The sequence below is a fragment of the Ischnura elegans genome, chromosome 11, assembly GCF_921293095.1.
Source record: "Ischnura elegans chromosome 11, ioIscEleg1.1, whole genome shotgun sequence".
In the NCBI taxonomy this organism is placed as follows: domain Eukaryota; kingdom Metazoa; phylum Arthropoda; class Insecta; order Odonata; family Coenagrionidae; genus Ischnura; species Ischnura elegans.
The window spans coordinates 40,474,010-40,495,537 of record NC_060256.1 but is presented as its reverse complement, the minus strand read 5'-3'; the positions used below and the strand labels follow the sequence as shown (position 1 = coordinate 40,495,537).

Below are 21,528 nucleotides of genomic sequence, written 5' to 3'. Positions count from 1 at the left end.
TATTTCTAGAACTTACAATTATTTTATATGTACTTTTTGATTTTTTCCCAATTCGAATGCTCCAACTCAAATGTTAGGTAAGGTGACAAGACTGATTAAAGTCCCTCTCTTATGTTGAGACTTGTGGTTTTCAGTCTATTTTGGTTCAAAGTTTGGTTTATTAAATTGTATTAATGGTGATAAATACACAAATATGAGAATTTTGTTTCTCCTAGTTTCAGGGAATCTGCTGCATGTGCGATCGTAAAAAAATGCAGCGCCATGCTAAATGTGGCCGTGAAGCTTGTACTCATCATCAGCCAGGTTCATCACTTCACAGAGAATGTGTTCACAAAGCTCTTCATTCATGTTTAAATGAAGCTAATTACCTTCAAGAGTCTCCTGCACCACAACCACATGTGAATAATTTGAATGATGGCTCTTGCCGTGATAAACGTTTTTGCCATACTAAGCTGAACCAGATCCGGGGTGATGATATTGACAATTCTGAAGGTAGGTAGTACTTTACTTATATATGTCCTTGTAAAATATAATAATAAAAAATATGCACTGAGTGTTAGGGATACAGTGCAGAAAGAACTTTACTGCAAACTCACTAAAATGCTAAGGAAAGCTGCGTGATTTGTCAAGAACTGCTACAAGCGAACAGAAAGCATTCCACAGCTATTAAATGAATTAGTATGGGAGCCATTACAGACATGGAGGCTGCGTGCTAGGCTTAAATTGCTTGAGCAATTAAGAATGGACATTTTTCATAAGGATATTGAGAACATCGTCTTAAAACCTCACTAAATTTATAGGTCCAACAGAAACGATAAATGAGCGAGAGATTTTTCCGAATGGATAGTTATAGGGATTCATTTTCCCCCTTAAGGAATAGGGACTTTAATGAATGGTAGGTGGGACTCAGTAGGCACTTTTCCTTTTCTCTTTCTCGTTTTTGTTCATCAATGACTGGAGCCCTAACAACCCGTGTTACATGACCATTGTGGCGGCTTGTGGGGTAGTATGTAGATGAATAGGGTGGTTTTTCTGTTATATTTTTTATTGTCTAAATCGAAAGAATATAACCCCTGGAGTACGCATTTAACGCTTTTAGATTTTTTAATGACGATATCTATTTTTCGCGATTAAATGAAAAGTGAAAATTTTCAAGCGCGCGAAAACGTGACGGCTATGTATGAATGATGTGAAAAACCAGTGCGATGTCATTCTGGTTCCTGCTGCCACCAAGTGAGATGACCTAGGGGCGAGGCTTTGAGCGCTGATAGGATGCAGGCTGCTAGCAGGTAGCGCTTGGCTTAAATAAGGATTATTAATACCTTCTCAAACCCAGGAAACTTTCCGACCATAGGCAGTTTTAATAGGTGATTATTAAGGAATGTTTCCGTGAGCTCTGTGCCTCATGCATGCATTGGTAATCTCAGACGATGTAAAACTCCTATCTACTCGTGTAGAAACTAGGTCCCTGTGACGTCACGTACAGTGGCATCGAATGGGTGCCAATCTGGCCTTTTTTCAAATAGGGTTAAAATTGACCATTGCCATTCGTCTAAACTGGGATTTGTAAAACCAAATAATTTGTATATTATGAATACACTAATGGTGGGTAACGAATCACAATCAATGCCTTTCATTTTCTTTGGTGAAGGAAACTACCCTATTGGGTATTACACTCACGGTTTTGGCAATGGCCAAGAATATTCAAGTTTACCTGCTAATGCCTAAAAATATTTCTTGGAATGGGTTTGTTCACCAATTTTTTATTATTACCAATTGTGATAGGGTTTTTGAAAATTGAAGAGAACCATATTTTTCCATTTTGTCTCTTAGTTCATGAGCTAATTGTGATGAAAAATCGATGGCCATAAGGCTTTCTAAGATGAGTGAACGATGTAATGAGCTTGCACTGAACCTGTGGCCGCTTCTCAGCCGCTCCTTGGTCTTATATTTTCCCTCTTGTTCTTCTGTTCCAATATTACGATGCATATTTGGCATGATGGTGTAGTGTGTGGAGTGTTAGGTTACTGACCAGAGGGTAGTGGGTTCACATCTGGTGGAGACCTCTGGATATCTTTTGTGCTCGACCCTTTTGTGTCAAACCAACCTCCTAATTGAAAATGGAAAAATTCCACAGAGGAAAGATCATTTATCCTGACAGGCAAATGACTTTTTATTTGTGAAACCTTTGCACCCAATACACACTTGTGGCTGACTCTGTAAAGGTACACTGTTGGCTAGCCGGCGATTATTTCCTAGAATATCAGCCTCTAGTTTCTAAAAGTGAGTGAGTGACTGTAAATGTTATTTTCTTACAATTTCCACCAGATGACGTTTGGTATTATGTAAATGTCAACATTTTATTTGCTGGCTCTGCCATTAACTTCAAAATGATGGTTCAATTAGTAATTGATGGCATCGGTGACTCCAAACCACACCTGCTGGGCAGCCAAGGAAATTCCAGGGTTCCCACTCAACCGTGAAAACCTTAAAACCGTGAATTAGCCGTGAATTTCGTCTACCGTGAAAAAACCTGGAAAAAGCCGTGACTTTCGTCCTGAAATATTAAAAATCTCTCTATCTTGATAATAATACCTTCCCAGAAATTTTCAACTTCGTTCGTAGTGAGCGCACCTCTATTCATTGTGGCGAGCATCGTCACATGGGTAGAAAAGTGTGGGAACGAATGTTGCCTGAAGAAAAAAAAGCATCTTTCCCCAGCGCAAGCCTTTTCTCTCCCCCTCCTGAAATATGACACCACTTCTCATCAGCTTGTTTACTTTCCACGACTAGCTTGGTTTCCCCTCCCTCGGTCACTGGTTAGTCCCCCTTCCACCCAATTAGCCTTCCCACTGGCTGCAGTGGCCACTTTCGAAACTAAATCTAGATGGCCTTTGTGTCGAAAAATTTGAACGTTTATTCAATACCCTCAATCCTGTGACTGGAAGACCGCTAGCCTTGACAACCTGCCATGCGCTGTGGACACTATGCTCCCTGCGTTTGAACCAGGTGACAGCGAGCTTTCGGTGCGACGTTACAAATTCTCGCACGTTGCGGCCTTTAAGCCCCTGAAAACGAGAGAAAATTTCCGCTTATGGCAACACAGCATTACACGATTTTCGCATGCGTCGACCTGGGACTTGCCAGTTTTACGTCGCAACCGGAAAGTTTGTGTGGAGTTATTTACTGTCGGTGGTGATCCAGTTCGTCCGCTTTGTGCTATCCAAGGTAATGCTGTTTGTTTGTGTCGTTAAAGCCTCAATGCCGTCGCGATATAAACTGCTACAAAGTCGTTCCATTTTTCCCAGAGCAACGGTAAGAAGGGAACATGATTTGCCTCTGATTAGAGAGATCGATTCAGTTTTGGTTTCAGAGTATTACGATAGCAGAGAAAAGAAGTCATTACACTGCCGCTTTCAAAAGAAAGTTATACGGTGGAACCTCGATTGATCGTTCCCGCATTGATCGTTCGCCGTTTCTGGTCCCAAATAAAGTTCCCTATAGACAATGTAATTTTTTCCCGCATCTATCGTTCCTCGAAGTATCGTTTCTCGCATTGATCGTTTGAAGATTGCGGTTCCGACGTTTGACGAAAATGAGACGAAATAAATACAATGTGTCATTTATGGCTAATAACAACAAGCACGTAGTTGGAATCTTCCCAAGAGATAGAACTACCATTGGGAGAAGCTCAGTGCCGTGGGAAAGTAACATTAGCGCATTTCCCAAGATCCGTTATCCCCCTCCATTCAGCATTCGCCTCCCCCCTTCTGACGCTTCCCTCTTCTTCAAAATAAAAAAAGGTCCCAGCTCGCGCAGGGATTGTATTACGAAGACCTTAGCTTCGACAAAAATATCGAGTTACACGAGAACAATAGAAACGTGTTTCGCGCTCCCCCCTCTTCTCACCCACTGACCTTTTGCAGCCTAACTCCTTCAATGTTCCCAGTTCCTGGAGGTCAACTGCTGCATGAGTCACCTATTAGCCCAAAAGGTATCTAACAATGATATTCAGCAATTGCTATTATGCTTTAATTTGATTGAAATGTTAGTAATTTTCACGTTAAAAAAAACGAGACCAAACATGACGTATTTTAAGCGAGGAAATAGATGGAAAAATACGATGGTGATTTTTGGCGAAACGTGATATCCTCGTAGCTGAGCTTCTAGGCAGTTAATTCGGCATTTTGTTCCGAAAACATGATATCAGGTTGTTATCAGTTATCAATTTACGAGCTATACTATAAGTCTCACTTGTCAGAGTTACTGACAAAGGGATATCTTCTCAGGATTTTTGTTTCTCCCTACTAACAATCCGAATTCATCTGCTCATCTGGCGCTACGCTAATTAGAAAAGAATGGGTATCTTTAGGGTAAAAAATTTCATGGCGAAGTCATATGGTCACGCTTCGCCCTCTGCAGTATGCTCTGCGCACCCCCGTACGCGATAGCATCAGTTCCGAACTTCACGTCGTACGAGTGGTTCCCTACTTTCCAGGGTGGCTGGACATCGAACCACCGAGTGTTTTCCATGTGGGTTTAATAAAGTCAGGTTTCATTTTCACTAGTTTAATTTTATTCGCCTTCGGACCATGGCCCCTCCGAAGAAACTATTGAGAACTTTAAGAGATGGACTGAAAATAATTGAACATGAAGAAAAGAATCCGGGCTAGATGCGCCTGAATAATGCAGAGCGCCTTGGGTTGTCCGCTAGCACATGACGGTAGGGGTTGGGGTAGAGTGAGCTACCTGGAGAAAACAAGTGGGCGTGCCGCTGACTATTAACGCAACATTGTTCACGCTTTACACACTACCTCAATTATATTAAAAATATATTCATTAGACAGGAACAATTCAAGTAAAAGACTATTTTTGGCCTTCGTCATCCATCTCACAACCAGTCACTACGCCGGCGAATGCGGTTGTTTTAGGCACAACATGCACATTGCTCTCGTGAATACGTGTACTGGAAATGGTGTTTGTTGGATAAGAATTTTTACATCTGACTGAAATCCATAATAGCAGTGTAAATGCCGAGTGGAGAGCAAACATTTTTTTAGTGAGGTGGCGTTTTCCTTCAGAATTTTGAAAGAGATATGGGTCGAATCAACAATATGACCTATGTGTCTTGATGAAGTACTACCATTCCTGTTATTATCTAAAATATTGTTTGAAACCTTTAATGAATATCTTAATTACTCGCCAAAATCCTGCATTTCCTGGGACATAGGCAACGTAGCAAAAATATAAAGCATTGATCGTTTTTCCGCATTCATTTTATAATCGTATCGTTATTAGGAAAAAAAAATTTTCCCCTAGTGGAGTTCCAAAAAAGGAGGGTAGTCTTAGAATCGTGTTCGTCTTAGATTCGTGCTAATATGGTCTATGAAATTGTTTTTCGATTTATTATGTTCTATAAACAATTTTCATAAAATATTTTCCGTTTAATAAGAAAGAATTAATTTATTATATTCTATAAACAATTTAAATAAAATATTTTCCGTAAAATAAGAAATATTGGGGTGGGGGAAATTCGGTTACTGTGCAGTAATAACAACGTGCGCAAAAAACAATCTCTCAGCGAGGAATTAATAAAGGACCTCGAGTGTCCGGACGGAAGAAGGTCTGCAGGGTATTTGGCGTCCAGGCAAGAGCGCGGTTGGGCTAGTCCTTTAGTCGGCCCTGAATTTTGCAAACGATAGATCACGTCATAACAGATATCACTTTTCATTGCGGCGTTAACATTCACAGCGTTTGTTTCTGTTGATATACGGCCAGTGATTTTCTTATTGTTGGCTTAATAACGGACCATGAATTTAGCGAAATTGAGACCTTGAAAACCTGAAAAAAACTGTGAAAACCTGAAAAATAACCGTGAAAACCTGGAAAAAGCCGTGAATTTCATTATTCAGGTAGAGTGGGAACCCTGAATTCAAACTATGTATTTGACTGAAACAGTGGCACAAGGAGGGTGGGGTTTAGGGGTTAAACCCTCCCTCCCCCCCAAGGCTCAGAGAAAATTTTAAGGTTAATCAATTTTACTTAATTGGATTAATATTACTTTTGGAATAGTGTAAGGATTAATAAAATATCCCTCAGTAAGCCGTAAAACTCACCATTATGAACCATTTATCTTAATATTTTTCTGGTGGAGGGTCCCCCCACCTCCCGCTTACCCTGGTGGGTATTCCATACCCCCCAGGCCCCAGCATCAGTTGCGCCTAAAACCCCTCCTAAGCGTAATTCTTAGCTGTGCCCGTGCCACGAAAAGAATCAGGACTTCCTCCTCTTTTGCATTCTACTACGTATAAAAAACTTTTCAACTCTTGATATGCTTTTATTACTATGTGGAATAGAATGTTTCATTTTAGTTATCGTCAGGAGATTTTATTGGTGAATGAAGTTTTCTCAGTTTTTCATGTATTCATGGATCCTCTCACCAGGCTGGAAACCTGATGAAACTATGCACATATATCCCTTTAATTCAACAGGAAACCTCCTGATCTTTCTTCAATGTTTATTGTCTTACAAAATTATGTAAACAATATGAAAATATGCTCATTTCTTACAACATTTGATGTAATCAAGGATAATATGTATGTATGTAGTTATGTGGAGAGAACTTAGCATTTACCATGTATTCATTCTGAATAATGTGTGTCTTTTACAGAACTTTCAGGCAAATGGAGTGATGAGGGTTATCCTGTTGAGGGAAAGGAAAGTGAAAATCTTGGGCTACTGAGAGACATAGTTGACTCATTTCACGATATCAATAACACATTTTTGGGAGGAGAAAACTTGGGTACCAAGTACTTATTGGGAAATAATGAAATTGATTTGAATACTGACATTGATGATGATGAAGCCTCCATAGAATTTGATGAGCCTGGCTCAGTACATGTGAATTCTTTCCAAAGAGGAGAGGGATCATCTAGTGGTTCGCTCACTGAGAACATTGACGAAGAACCAGGGAGCGAATCTTTGGAAGATAGTGATTCACCTAGCCAGGATATGGACCTTGATGTTGAAGATGAAATTATGAATGGAAGACTCCTGGAATTACTAGAAAATGAAGGATCTTCAAGTGACGATCCCCACTCCATCGACAGGAGACCAAAAAGAGTTTTGAGTTACCCAGAAGAAAAAGTAGGAGATGATACTGAATTCCGCAGCTCAAGGAGAAATTGGAATCATGAAGGGAGTGAGAGCAATCACAATACCGGTTGCCAACATGGATCTTCAAACAATATTATTCATTGCCTAAAATTCAGTGACCTGTGGTGAGTTGGAAGCATCAATTTTAAATTCTTTTCACTATTTACAACATTTCTAATGCTTTTGAATCTCAGCAATGGGTTTGTGCACCATTTTGTTTTAATCATTTGCTTACTTCTCTGTGCTATTTGATCTGAAAAATCGATGGCCTGGACCCTGTCCCAAAAGAGGTGATGGTGATGTGCACGCCGACAGAGTCGGTCATTGCTTCTCAGCTACTCCTACCTTCCTTACTATGACCTTTTGTAGGTAGTTATTATTTTTATTATTGTGAGTGATTCCACTCCTCAACCCAGATAGTTCAAAGTAAGAGAGTTATCTGTTTCTTATGGTTTTCTTACGGAAAAGCATGATAAATAGCTCTTGTTTTTTTCTTTTTTTTTCTTATTCTTATTTTTTGCTTTCACCTTATCTCAATGACTTAAAATGTGCTGGTTTGGAATAAGAATAGAGGTGAATTAGGGGGACGGCTGCCACTCCTCCACCCAGGAATTTCTGGAAAAATTAAGAAGATGGTAATTTGAAAGAGTATCCAATATAAGTTATATTTCACTCGCTTATTAAACAATGTTTCTAAATAATTGATAAATATTTAAAAGCCACTTGTCTACACATACCAGACCTCAGACACATTATCAATGTGAAATATTGCATACCACGAAGGCCCCTCAATGAGTGCACTTTTAGTATGTTATACTACATTACTATGAGCAACAAAACCCCCTACCAAAAACAGCAACCTCGTATTCCACCCCTGAATGAACATTTCTCCTTGAATGAGTGCATAACCTAGAATTTTATTTGCTCCATCAACTCATGAAAATGGACAGTAGCTTTCTATTTTTAATCTATGAGAGAATGCATGAATGAATAAGTTTTATTGTTAATCGTGACTCATCTCTCCTCCCTTCCACTGAATTCAAATGAGTTTTGAAGTGGAAATGGAATAATTTGCGGCCTGAAATTCATTCCATAATTTGGTGTTGGCATGATGTTATACTCAATTTTAATCCAAAATGAGTGTTGATATTTCTAGTTGAAATTTTGTGAAAAATGTAGTACTGGATTAAGGTAAGCTAATTTGGTATAGGAGTGTATGCTTGTTTGTAATTTTTCAGGCTGCCTTATTCTCTTCTGATAGTTTAATTTATGTTTTTACAATGCTGAAATACCCAGTTTCTGCACAGAATTTCCTTTTTCCTTGGAGAGATTCCCTGCGAGTAGGTCAGTTGAAACTGATGTCAAAAGGAGCACCTAATTAGTTATTAATTAAAATTCATTTTTATTCACTAGTTCACTTAATTTTTTTACTTATTCACATCCCTTGTGAAGAAGGATATTCCGTCAAAAAATATTATCAAGAAGACTGTAAAATTGTGAAAATAGTGCAGTACATAAGTCTGGAAAAGTCCACAAGTCTCTGCTAAACATGAGTAGCCAACCTGTTATATGATGGCATTTTCTGCATTGTACTTTTTTTCAATCAAACACTAATTAAATGTATTTTTCTAATGTGTATACTTTTATTTTAATAATATGTATGCATAGATATAATAGTTAATCTTACAAGATAATGAAATGATAATTTCCTTTTATTGGTTCTTAGGTATGAGGTATATCAATTTAGCAACGTGACTTATAAGCATGTTGTTTCACTTCAAGTTTTTGAGAAGAATCTTGATGCTGGAGGGACTTGGGTCTGGATTGATGCAACCAAAGGAAAACCTGTCAGGTAGGTGAGTATGAACCCTGAAGAATCCCTCTATTAGGCATGAATATTTTCTTACTTCACTATTTTGACTTTTACCTTGCAGCCTACTGATTTATTTTTTTTACTTAGTATTGCAATCATAAGATTTGTATAGACAGCCCTTCATTTCTCCCTATCCAATCCTAGTTCTTTTACCTCCCTACGGTTCTTCATTCCCATATTGTTTTTAGTCTGTCCTAGATACTTGTTCCTTGTTGCTAACGGCTTCTGGGTGCAACTGCGTGTTGCGCTTTGTCGTGCAAGCTTTCACGACCGTTGCAGGATGCATCATCAGGCGATGAATGAAATTACGGAATTGGTGGTCAATTAATATACTCGTCCAACCTCCCCCATCCACCGGAGTAGTGGGGGAGGAGGGCGGAGTTGATGTCAGCAGAACTCTCACCCCTGTCCTTGAGATACTTTATACTAATTGACCACCAATTCCGTGATTTCATTCATCGCCCGATGATGCATCCTGCAACGGTCGCGAAAGCTTGCACGACAAAGCGCAACACGCAGCTGCACCCGGAAGCCGTTAGCAACGATGCCTCTCGCCGCGAAAACCTACGTTCAAATAATTGTTCCTTGGTCTTCTTCAGGAGACTTTTACATTAATTCATCAATTTTTCCTTCCTTTATATTTCCCATGTTTGTAACTTCTGTGTGTCTCATTAAGTGGCTTTTCCATCTCGTTTCTCACCCTATCTGTCCATTTTATCTTCAGCTTCCATCTCTAGCACCAGAGTCTAGTAGGCCTTTATTATTTTCTGATCAATTTTTCATAGATCCAAGCCTCTGAACGATGGAGTGCCAAAATTTATGTAGAAAGATACAAAGAGTGTATACTAGAGATGGGTCGTAGAGCAGATTTCTCAAACTCGAATATAAAATTCAAATATTGAATCATTGCTTGAATATTCGAATACCTCAAATACTAGAATTGTGCAATGCATATTAAATGTACGCTTTTTTCTTCTATTTCACTTGATGAATGTATAAATAAAAAGGTAAATATGAAATACATTTTAAAAATCAACTTTTATATTTTGAATGATTTCGCCACATTGATTGCTGTTGCTTTACATCAGTTATTTTCGGTTGCACTTTTCCCAAGGTATCTTTTTTTGCTGGATGACTTTGTTTAGACAGACTTGTCATTTCCAAAGCCAACTGATTTTTTGTCATCCCAACTTTAGTTGAATAGTATGAAGAGTGGTGAAAATAGGTTCCGTATATAAGGACCATGATCTTTCCGATGAGTGGAATGGTTTGGGAGAGTAGCTCAATGCGTAACGGATGGTACCCTAAAAGTCAATTTTTTTCCTGCCATTTTAAATTTTTTTGAGGGGTTTTGTGGGGGAAACCGGGGATTTTTTGGATTTTTCCCCCCTGATAATTTTCGGATCCCCATGTCGAACTTTTCACCACTCTCATCCGCGAATATGATGTAGTTCATCAACTTGCCTAAAACGGCGTTGCATGCACTAAACGACTGGAGTCCTCTACGTTTTTCTGAGTCAACTACCAGCAACGTGCATGCGACAGTGTATGGCACGAAATTCAAAGTATTCGAGATCATACTTTTAGCATAATTATTCGAGATCTTGTATAACGAATACTTACAAGTATTCGAGGTATTGGAGTATTTGTGGATACTATTCACGCATCTCTAGTGTATACGTACCTTTCCCTCTTTCCACAATGTGAATATTCATTGAAATTATGCCATTACTGTACAAACTCAAGTGCATTGGTCACATCTAAACATATTTTTATTACTCAAAAGCGTTAAATAACAATATCTCACGAAAAAGCTGGTTTTCATCTTTTGATTTAACAATTTTTAATGTTGCATCTGTTTGCCTGTTTCGTGCTTCTGTGGTACTGTCATGGACAGGCTGCTTTCTGGTGTTGAGAATTCACTCACTGCTGACTCAAATACTTCATGTGTCAAAATAATCTGCAAGTATTGTATTCGTTTTATAAAACTAAGGAGTCTGAAGGTTCTAAAATATTTGTAATGGGCTGCAAAGGCATTCAAAATTAGTTTTCAATTTTTGAACTGGAACATTAATTCCGCATTGCTGTGGTGACAAATATCAAATCAGGTAGTAGCTTACCTGAGACGTATCAAATATTAAATTTTATATGAGAAAGTTTGAAAATTCCACTAAGGAAAAATCATTAGCCTTGACTGGGATTTGAATCCTGGTCTTCCTTGTTCTCTTACCAGGTGTTCTACCACTTATACATCGATACATCGAAGGCACCTTCTTCCTATGTCAGACTATAGTTATGCATATTATATTATACTCAATTGTCTTAGAAAATGAGGTGTGCTACAAAATGTAAAAGTTTAACTTTATTGAACTCCACCATATGAATACTGTTGAAAGTGTTTTGCATAGGCTGTCTGAATAAAAGTGGGGCAAGTGTTGGTCCAGCCTGTGTAACTTGAAGGCTAGGCCATAGCCTTCAAGATACACAGGCACAGCAGAGTGGAGTACTAGTGATGAGCTGTGGTGCAGCTTTTACGAATCTGACATTGCCCTTTTTCTCTCACGCCTGTCTCTGTCCCTCTGCGCTGCACTGAGCTGATGGCTTTTTCCTGTTTGCCATCAGGTGTCACCTTGCTACTGGGTGGCAAGTGTTCAAGTCTTTTGGGTACAGACAGACAACATTGAGTAAATGCATAATGTCAGATATTCTGCTATGTGACTCTAACAAAATCAAAAAATTCATGCTCTAGCTCAGCCAAGTGTGCATATATGTAATATAGTTTTCCTCTCTTTTAGCATATTTTACTAAATGAAAGTAATAGTTTTTCACCAGTGCATGTTTCGTAATCTATATGGGTGGGAGTGATTAAGTCCATTGGAAATTAATAAGCTTTGTGTAAAATTTTTTTGCTGAATTCATAAAATGGTGACAATTACTGACTATTGATTTCTATGATTTGTTTTGCTCATTTGTTAGAATAATTTCAACTAATGTTGCTCAGAATGGCTGGCAGAGATACAAGGTTTTGGACTTACAAGACATGCAAGAATCGTTGATCCCTGAGATACATCGACTTCTAGTCCCTCGCATTACTGAGGGAAAGAGTAAGAAAAAACATCCAGAAGCCACTGGTAATGTTGAAAAATTTATGCCCATGAATCAAGAGAGTTGTTTCAAGTTTGAAAAGATTAAATTTTGATATATTATTAACTCATTCATGGCTAAGATAAGAATTAAGGAAATATGAAAGATTTTTATCTCAAATTAATCTTTACATTTGGAAGAAAAGAAAATTTAGGAAGATTGAAGCCCTAAAATTTTTATTTAAATAAAAAAAATAAAGGTACATGTTATCATCTTCAGAAGATTGTGTGTTCCACACTGTCATCATGAGCGAATCTTGAACAAGTCACTGAATTGTATTTGTAGAAGCAGGCATATATTTTTATTTAAACCTCACGGTTACATTTTCATGTAGTTGCTAATATGTATTGCCTTTTTGTTTATGATAATAATGAAACATAGTGGATGCAATGGCATCTGCAAAAAAGTGTGTGCAAAAAGGTTTTGACCGTTGCAGTACATGTGACTTCTCTTTGAGTGTTTAAGGTTCTCTTGTCTCCCTCCTTATTGTTTGTTTCTGGCATAATCTTAGTTCAGAATAGTGCCTTGGTTATAGTTACCTCATGGAATATGTTAATGATGGAGTAACCTCGTGGTCCTTCACTGTAAAGCACACTCCCGATAATCTGGTCTAATCGATGGGGAGAGACGGAACGAATAATTGGAAAAAACAGATATCCCAAACTTTCTCTTTAATGTTTTGTAATCTTCTTAATTTACGTAAAACAAACAATATACCGTGTACAGTGAGTCCTCGTTTAACGTTGTTGATTCGTTCCTGAAAAACTCGACGTTAAGCGAAACAACGTTAAACGATGCAGTGTTTCCCATAAGAAACAATGTAAAAAATTTAAATTGGTCCCTAACAATCCATTTCTTCGTAAAGAATCCAGAATTTCCTGGGCGAGAATCCAAGGCGGTCAATTATCGGAGCCGTAACTTTTAAGCAGACTTCGTGACCAATCGGGAGACACCTGAAACAGGCCAAAATGAAAAAAAAATCTGACACTCGGAAGCACGAGGATGAAGGGCGAGTCACTTTTCGTGATGACATGAATTCTTTAACCTGGCGGAAATCGCGAGAAACATTCATTACAGATTATTCACTTCAGCATGATAACGATTCATGCACAGCACCAAGATAAAAGGTTAGGAATGAGGCATTATTAAATGAAATATACAAACTAAATTAAGAAAGTATTTAAATGGCGAAACATCGATATTTTCAGTAACAGAAGAAATTTTAATTGTAAAAACTCGACCCGAACACCTAATACTAGACCGATCTCTCCAACAGTTGCACCTTCTTCAATTCTTTTAATAATATCAAGTTTTTGTTCTAATATCGCCGTTTTTTCTCCACGTCTGAAGAACCATCAGGATAGCCACTCCTCTTCGTTGCCATTTTTTTTGGTTGGAATCAGATAAATATACGGATAACGGGTAAATGAGGCGATAATTATTCGCTCAGATGCATATTTAACATACGCTACCCACGCCAACCTTTTCTGTCGAACTAAAATTATCAATCGCATTAATATAGTAATATTTACTATACATCAGATGCGCTTGCGTCCTATTTGCCATTCATTTTTTTTTCGTGGCGCGTAATTTGAACAACGTTATCGCGAAGCAATAACGCCGTTAAATGATCAAGGATTTCAATTTTTGGACAACGTTATCGTGAAACTACGTTAAACGCGATGATGTTAAACGAGGACACACTGTATCTCTGAATAAAGTCCCCCTCTGAATATAGTCCCCCCCTCCCTAATTTTGAGGCTTCAGCTTCGGGAAAATATGAAGAAATGCGTTTGAATATAGTCCCCCCTTTACTTTTACCACGGGTATTTTTGGAAAAAAAAGGGGGGACTATATTCAGACAAATACGGTATTATTATTTTGTAATTGGGTAATTTTCCCGTCAATAAACTATTATTATTATTATTATTATGCTGTTATCGTGTTATTTTAGAGGCCTGGTTTCGAAAAGCACACATCCGTGGCTTTGTGATCGCGGATACAGAGAAGTGGTTTGCCCTAATGCCACAAAACCACTGCTCGACGTCGGAAACTACACTCAGGCTCCACGCCACGTAGTCGCCTCTTGCACGAGTTGCCGAGGTTGCAACTGCTACGGGACGTGTATCCATGGTCACGAAGTGCCAGGGTTCCCACTCGACCGTGAAAACCTTAAAACCGTGAATAAGCCGTGACTTTCGTCTACCGTGAAAAAACCTGGAAATAGCCGTGAATTTCGCCATAAAACCTTAGAAATCTCGCAAACTTGATTGTAGAACTACGATAGACGGAATTAAAGAAAAATCGATATTTCGATCATGTTTCAAGGCCAAGTCACGTGCAGACACTGTCCACGGATTAACCTGCACACGTGTATTCGAAAGGGCAACTATTAATTGGTCCGTGTGCCATGACAGCACATTGACCTTAAGCCTGCGATTGGAAGACGTTAACCCTGGCAAAAAATCAGGCACTTCTTCTCTTCCCTGCCACCCTGCTCTCTCCATTTTCCCACTCACACCCTTAAAGCCGGACATGAATTTTGCTAACGATAGGTGACGTCATAAGAGGAAACTTCTCACTGTCATTGCTGCATTTGCATTCAAGGAATTTGTCACGTTTGTTACATTTGTAGTTAACATGCGGCCGATGATTGTTGCGTGATCAATATTTCTGCCTAAAATGCCTTATCTATAAACCGTGAATTTGATGACATTTAAATCGTGAAAACCTGGAAAAAGCGTGAATTTTATAATGCAGTCAGAGTGGGAACCCTGAGTGCGGTTGCATGCTACAAGTCTTGGAAAACAGGAGCATGCTGCTCTCGTGAATGCAGCTAGTGCCCGATTGCTTCTGTTTTACGAAGAGGATACTAGTGGTAATAATAAGCCCAGTGTGTCTTAGCATTAATACAGTAATTCCGGTGATTTTTCGCCCGATTTATTGCTTTATAAAGATTGCGGAAAACATTGAGTACCCTAGTAGCACCAAAAGGATTACATATATCTAGATTTAATACTTATCGTAGTATACACTGTAAACATATTATATCTGTCTAAAATACATGAAAATGTCCTCTAACGCGCAGATAATATCTAGATATTATACGTATTATATCTGCTGCCGTGATGTGGATTTTATATACATTAAATACGTATAACTCGTCGTAAATCTGTATATTATACATATCTTATGCATGTCGAATGATCCCTGGTTACGACGTAAGGATATTATTTGTATATTTAAAAGATTCTGGGAAACATCAAGGACCATGGATCATCAGACATGTATAAAATATGTATAAAATACAGATTTGCAAATCTGTTTACCGATGTATTTCGAAATATTAAAAATATACAGATATAATCCTTTTGGTGCTACTGGGGTAAGAGTGAAAATCATGCACTGATAATCTGCAACACGGATATACTGCAGCCGGATAATCAGGAGTCTGTTGTATGTGGTCCAAATCAATGTGATTGTTGTTATCTCCAAATGCCCACCTCAGACCATGTTGAATGCATTTAGATTCTCTGAAAAAGTATGTTGGAAAGCAATAAGTGATGAATTTTGCTTTGTATGCCAGGAATTCCTGTACAAGGAATTTTTATGTTGTGACATTATCAGGAACTGATTATTTCATTGTTATGAAATAATCAGTTTTTTCTAAATGATCTCTATCATTGACCAGCTGCGTGATTCATGGGGTTACTATCTGCCCTGTATTATTAAAAGTGGATCATATTGATGGCTGTACGTTATTACTTTTGGGCTGAAATGTATTAAATTTTTGATGATCCTAAATCTTTTTCAATTTAATGTTTGTAGACAAGCCAGAAAAGTTTTTGGTTCTTAAGGAAGACCTCATTTCTACAAATGGATCTGAATGTGACAAAGCTGGAGTCAGCCCTGAAACATTTGTGAAGCAGAAAGCCCGTTGCACATCTAACAAAGGCCTCTGCCTGAAGAATCAACCATCTGCCATATGGAGAAGTGACAAGGTAAAAAAATGGCTACAAATTGTTTCATGTCTAGTTTCTTTATTTGCAACTCAAAATTTTGTCATTTTCCTGACCTTGGGCATCAGTGAAAGAAAACGTACAGTTTCAGTATGTCACATTATATTCTCTATATTTTATTATGCAATTTTGCTCAGCCTCTTGCATCATCTCAAGGAGTTTTAAATGAAAAATTACCATTATAATGCTGTGAGGTCGAGGGGTTATTAGGAGAGGTAGCATGGATTTTCAGAGCACACACGGAAACACTTTCACTTAGATGCAACTAGAACTTTAATATCGGCTAGATACAGCAACTCGTGTGGTTCTTCCCTAGTTAAACCTTGCACCGTCTCTCTACACTATCGTCACCCACACACATTCTGCTCGACTGGCTGCGCGTTACTATCCCAACTGGCTTGTCCGTCCGAGTTCCTCGGCGTCCCGCCGAGGGGCAGCACCTCCCGGACCGTCTCGTACAGCCGTTGGATGACAGTCGGCCTTTCCTGATTTCAGGGCCGTCCTCGGTCCGATCTTGCGGTTGGCTGACCTCTTCTTCTACAGCATCGGATTCCTCTTGAATCTGCTCGTTGGCTCCCTGGTCTCCGAGGCTGCATGGGGGTGGGTTGTCATCTTCTTCTACAGCATCGGGGTCCTCTTGAATCTGCTCGTGGGCTCCCTGGTCTCCGAGGCTGCATGGGGGTGGGTTGTCATCTTCTTCTACAGCATCGGGGTCCTCTTGAATCTGCTCGTGGGCTCCCTGGTCTCCAAGGCTGCATGGGGGTGGGTTGTCATCTTCTTCTACAGCATCGGGGTCGTAGTCTTGTGGGGGTTGGCACCATGGTTTCATTCGATCTGCACAAAAGACCGAATGAAACCTCCTCTGGGTTCTGGCTGCTCCTGGGATGTCTGTCAGCAAATATCTATCCCTGGGGAATACCTTCTCCACCCTGTATGGTCCCTTAAATTTGGGTGCTAGCTTTCGAGACGTTCCCGTCGCCTGGGCTTCTCGCTCGACTAACACTAACTCTCCCCGCACGTATTTTCTTGGCTCCTTGTGAGCTTCGTCAAACCTTTTCTTCTGCCTCTCCTGACATGTTACCATCCTGCCTAAAGCTTCCTTCCTAACCTCCTCTATCACTTCTTTGCTCACTTCATGTTCATCTTCCTGCAATGTCACTACAACTCGGTTCCTTAACGCATTCCGCGGGCGGTACGCGAACAACAGTTCATGTGGACTGGCTCCCACCGTCTTGTTCTTCATCGAGTTCATGGCAAATTGAATGTCTTTCAAGCGCCCATCCCAATCACTTCCATCCTCCGTTGAATTCATCGTAGTGATAGCTCGAGTAATTATGGCGTTTGATCTCTCTACTTGTCCATTTGCCCTAGGCGTCGCAGTGGCGTTCTTGATGTGTTTTATCTGATGCCCCTCGCAAAATTCCTCAAATTCTCTCGACGTATATGCCGTTCCTCTATCCGAAATGATACGGTCCGGACAACCAAACAAGCTAACTATCTCACTCAAGGCCTCACAGACTGGTTTTGACCTCGTGTTTTTCACAGCTCGTAGTACTATGAACTTCGTAAAATTGTCTTGGTACGCGAGGACGTATTCACTGCCTCTTTTGCTACGAGGGAACGGTCCTAGGTGATCTATATTAACGGTATGAAAAGGCGTACCCTCGCGCTTAGTTGGGTACAGTATTCCTTCCCTTTTTCCGCCTGGTCTCTTGTGGTACGCGCATTCGATACAGGCTGCGATATATCTCTTTATCCTTTGTCTCATCCTCGGGAACCAGAAATATCTTCTCAGGTGTTCCAGAGTCTTTTCTTCTCCGTAATGTCCCATGTCATCATGGCTCCCCTTTATGATTCTCCAAATCGCATCTCTTGGGACCACCCAACGACTTCCCCCCTCCACTCTTCGACATATTCGATGGTCTCTTACTACATAATCAGTGTGCACTTGCTTATCCTCGTTTGTCTGTGCTGGCTTTTTCAATGTCGCATGTATTTTCTGGAGACTCGGATCTTGCAGCTGCATGGTCAACAGCCAATCCTCCTGCTGAATTCTGGTGGTGAATATTTTTGAGTCGACCATCTCAGGTTCTACCGCCTTCCCCACCGGGTTTCTGCTGAGGGCGTCTACGTGACTCATGCTCCTGCCTGGTCGGTATTCGATTTCGAAGTCGTACTCCTGTAGTCTCAACCACCACCTGGCGATTCTTGGCAACAGCTCCCTCTTAGTCATCGCCATCCTTAATGCATTACAATCCGTTACTACCTTGAACATTCGATCCAACCAGTACATCCTGAATTTGTCAACTGACTCTACTACCGCTAAGGCTTCGAGTTCGTAGCTGTGATAGGATTTCTCTGCATCCGTTGTTTGTCGGCTGTAGTACGCCACAGGTCTCAATGGTCCCTCATTTTGCGATTGCATAAGAATGCCTGCTAATCCATGTTTGCTGGCGTCTGTGTGAACCTCATGCTTTGCACTCACATCAAAAAGCGTCAGCATAGGTCTTTCGACCAGTCTTGCCTTGAGTTCTTTGAATGCCACCTCTTGTTCCTCATTCCACTTGAACTCCACTCCATTCTTCGTCAATTTTGTCAACGGTTGGCTAATCGCAGCAAATCTTGGCACAAACCTTCTAAAGAACCCGGCCAATCCAATGAATTACCTGATTTCGTGGACATTTTCCGGTCGCTTGAACTCTCTCACGGCTCGAATCTTTCGTTCACCTGGTTTTATTCCATCTGCGTTTATCTCGAACCCCAAATAGTCTACGCGCTCCTTGAAGAATTCGCATTTCGCCAACTTCAATGTTAGTCCTGTCTCTTTGAGTGCTTCTAGAAATCTTTCAAGCTTCTCAAGTCCTTCCTTCACGGTTCTGCTCGGTATCAGAACATCATCCATATATATCAACACATCCCCTGGTTTTGTGTTCCTGATAACTTGTCTCATCGCCCGATTAAACACGGCTGGTGTGTTTACCAGACCAAAGGGCATACTGTTGAACTCGAACAACCCTCCCGGCGTCACAAACGCTGTAAGATGCCTTGACTGAGGCGCCACTGGTATCTGATGGTAACCCGACGCGAAGTCTAAAGTGGAAAAATAACGGTTTCCCGCGAGGCTGTCCAACTGCTCATCAATCGCCAGCATGGGAAACTTCTCCTTCCGGGTCTTCTGGTTCAGCCCTCTGTAGTCGATGCATAATCTGTCCTCTCCATTTGCCTTTTTCACCAACAGAGCCGGGCTAGCATATTCTGATGTAGAAGCTTGGACTATTCCAATCCTCGTCAGCTCCTCCACCGCTTTTTGCATGCTCTCTCATTTTGCGTAAGGCAGACGATATGGACGTGACGTCACGGGTTTGTCGTCATTCAAGTCAATGCTGAAGCTGGTGAAGTTCGCCTTGCCTAACTCGCTTAAGTTTTTAGCAAAACATCCCCTGAATTTATTTACGAGGTCGCATAGTGCCCCTTCGTCTTGCGTCGTCAGGTTCTCGTTCATGTCTATCTCGTCTTTCTGGATCCGTGACTCCTCTTCCACCTTCCGCACTTGAGAATTCTTTCTTTTACTAAGGTCAGCGTTTTCTCTGGAAATGGTGAGTCTCCCAAACTCCTTTTCGATCCGAATTCCTGGTTGGTCTAAGGCACTCCGCCCTACTATGATAGCATTCTCCTGAGAATTTTCTGGGACAATTAAAACCTCTACTTCCACATTCACATCGTCTACTTTCAAGATCATTCGTTTCGTGCCAATAGCTTCACAACCCCCTGATCCAAACCCAACTAAACGCTTTTGGCTCGCCTCATATTCGACTCCTAGTTCTTGTGCAATGTCTCTTCTCAGGGTGACAACATCGCTTCCTAAATCAACGAAGCCAACCACCCTGTCGTCGTTTATCTCTATCCACTTGTGGTACTCGTCCTTTATGATGCAATTGGGCCGTGTGATTTTCCTAACGTTCCACTTTTTCTCATTCTGGGTCGTTCTCGGTGTTGCCTGCAAACAATCTTTCTGCATATGTCCCGTCTGCTTGCACCGGTAACAAATTCTCTCACGGGCAGCTACTCGGCACTCCCTAGCGAGGTGCCCCTCTTTTCCACAATTGAAACAAACGCCCTGGGTATGCGTCCTTTCGCCCCTCACTTCCTTGACTTCAGCCCTCTTGTCAATGGTCACAGGAGGTCGATTGTGAAAGTTTGCCCTATCTCCCAATTTGGCCCTATCAGTGACACTCTCGTATCGTCTTATCTTGCGTAATAGTCCTTCTACATCTTCAAAGTCACACATAGTCAGCAGCTTCACTAGTTCCTTATCCCACATGCCATTTAGAATGTACTTGATAAGGGAGGCTTCATTTACTTCACCACGCCTAGCGATAGTCTTCATCGCGTAAACATATGACTCATGCGTCTCGCCACGCTGCATTCTTCTCTTTGTAAGACTCAAGTGCACGTCGGCTTGGTCCTCCACTGATGGGAAACAATATAATATGTAGTCCTTTTTTGTACGCCTCCCAAGAGTGTACTTCCTCGGCTACGCTATTCAGCCATAGTTTCGCCGCTCCGCGTAACTTACTAACGGATTGGGCTAACAACATCGACTCGTCCCATCGGTAGGCTGATGCAATGCTCTCTACTCGCCTGACCCACTGTACCGCCGTGAACCCCAGGGTTAGCGAAGGTTCAAACTCCGGCAATAATTGCTCTGCTATTTCTCGATAACCCGCCATACTTTTCTCAAGAACTAACGATTGCCCATTTAAAAGCTCTCGTTCACGTTCTAGAAGTTTCCTTTCTCTCTCTAACAATTCTCTCTCGTGTTGCAAGAGCGCTTGTTCCCTCTCCGCTGCGATTCTAAGGACGCCACTCACTCCGACAGGATTCCGCCAATTTCCCAACGACGGTTCTCTGCCCTTCGTAGGCCACGCGACAGTAGCCTCGCGCGGTTGCTCACCGGGTCCTCTTGCCTGTATATCCTCCTTAGCCTTGTCTCTCGCGGCATACGGCGTCGACGCAGGCAGAACCCACTTAGCGGTAGCCTCTCGGTGCATCTCACAACGCTCCCTGGCCACGCCGGCCTCGCTCTCCTGCTCTCGACATGTTCCCGCCAATTCGGTCGCGTTCCTTCCTTCCGCAGAATGGACCCCGTTGAAGCTACCTACGCGACACTCGCCGTCCCACGACGCATTTGTCGGACTGGTCATTGCTACAACCAGAACCACACTCTCTCACCTTACTCGGTCCGCACTGGGGTTTTTGATGTTCTATCTATTGAAGGCTGGATGTGCACGATCAACTCCACCGCAGCTCGCTGGTCAATCCCACTTCTGAACTGTG

The 21,528-nt window shown here is 41.0% G+C and overlaps 1 protein-coding gene across 2 annotated transcripts in view; it reads left to right on the top strand.

Annotated features, from left to right (window-relative positions):
• Window positions 1-21,528, top strand: part of LOC124167903 — a 54,398-nt gene that overhangs the window by 6,267 nt on the left and 26,603 nt on the right. For both annotated transcript variants that reach the window (XM_046545969.1, XM_046545970.1), the window contains exons 4-8: window positions 216-492; window positions 6,671-7,280; window positions 8,882-9,007; window positions 12,005-12,159; window positions 16,001-16,173. In XM_046545969.1, coding sequence (XP_046401925.1) covers window positions 216-492; window positions 6,671-7,280; window positions 8,882-9,007; window positions 12,005-12,159; window positions 16,001-16,173 — 1,341 coding nt within the window. The remainder of the gene's footprint in view (window positions 1-215; window positions 493-6,670; window positions 7,281-8,881; window positions 9,008-12,004; window positions 12,160-16,000; window positions 16,174-21,528) is intronic.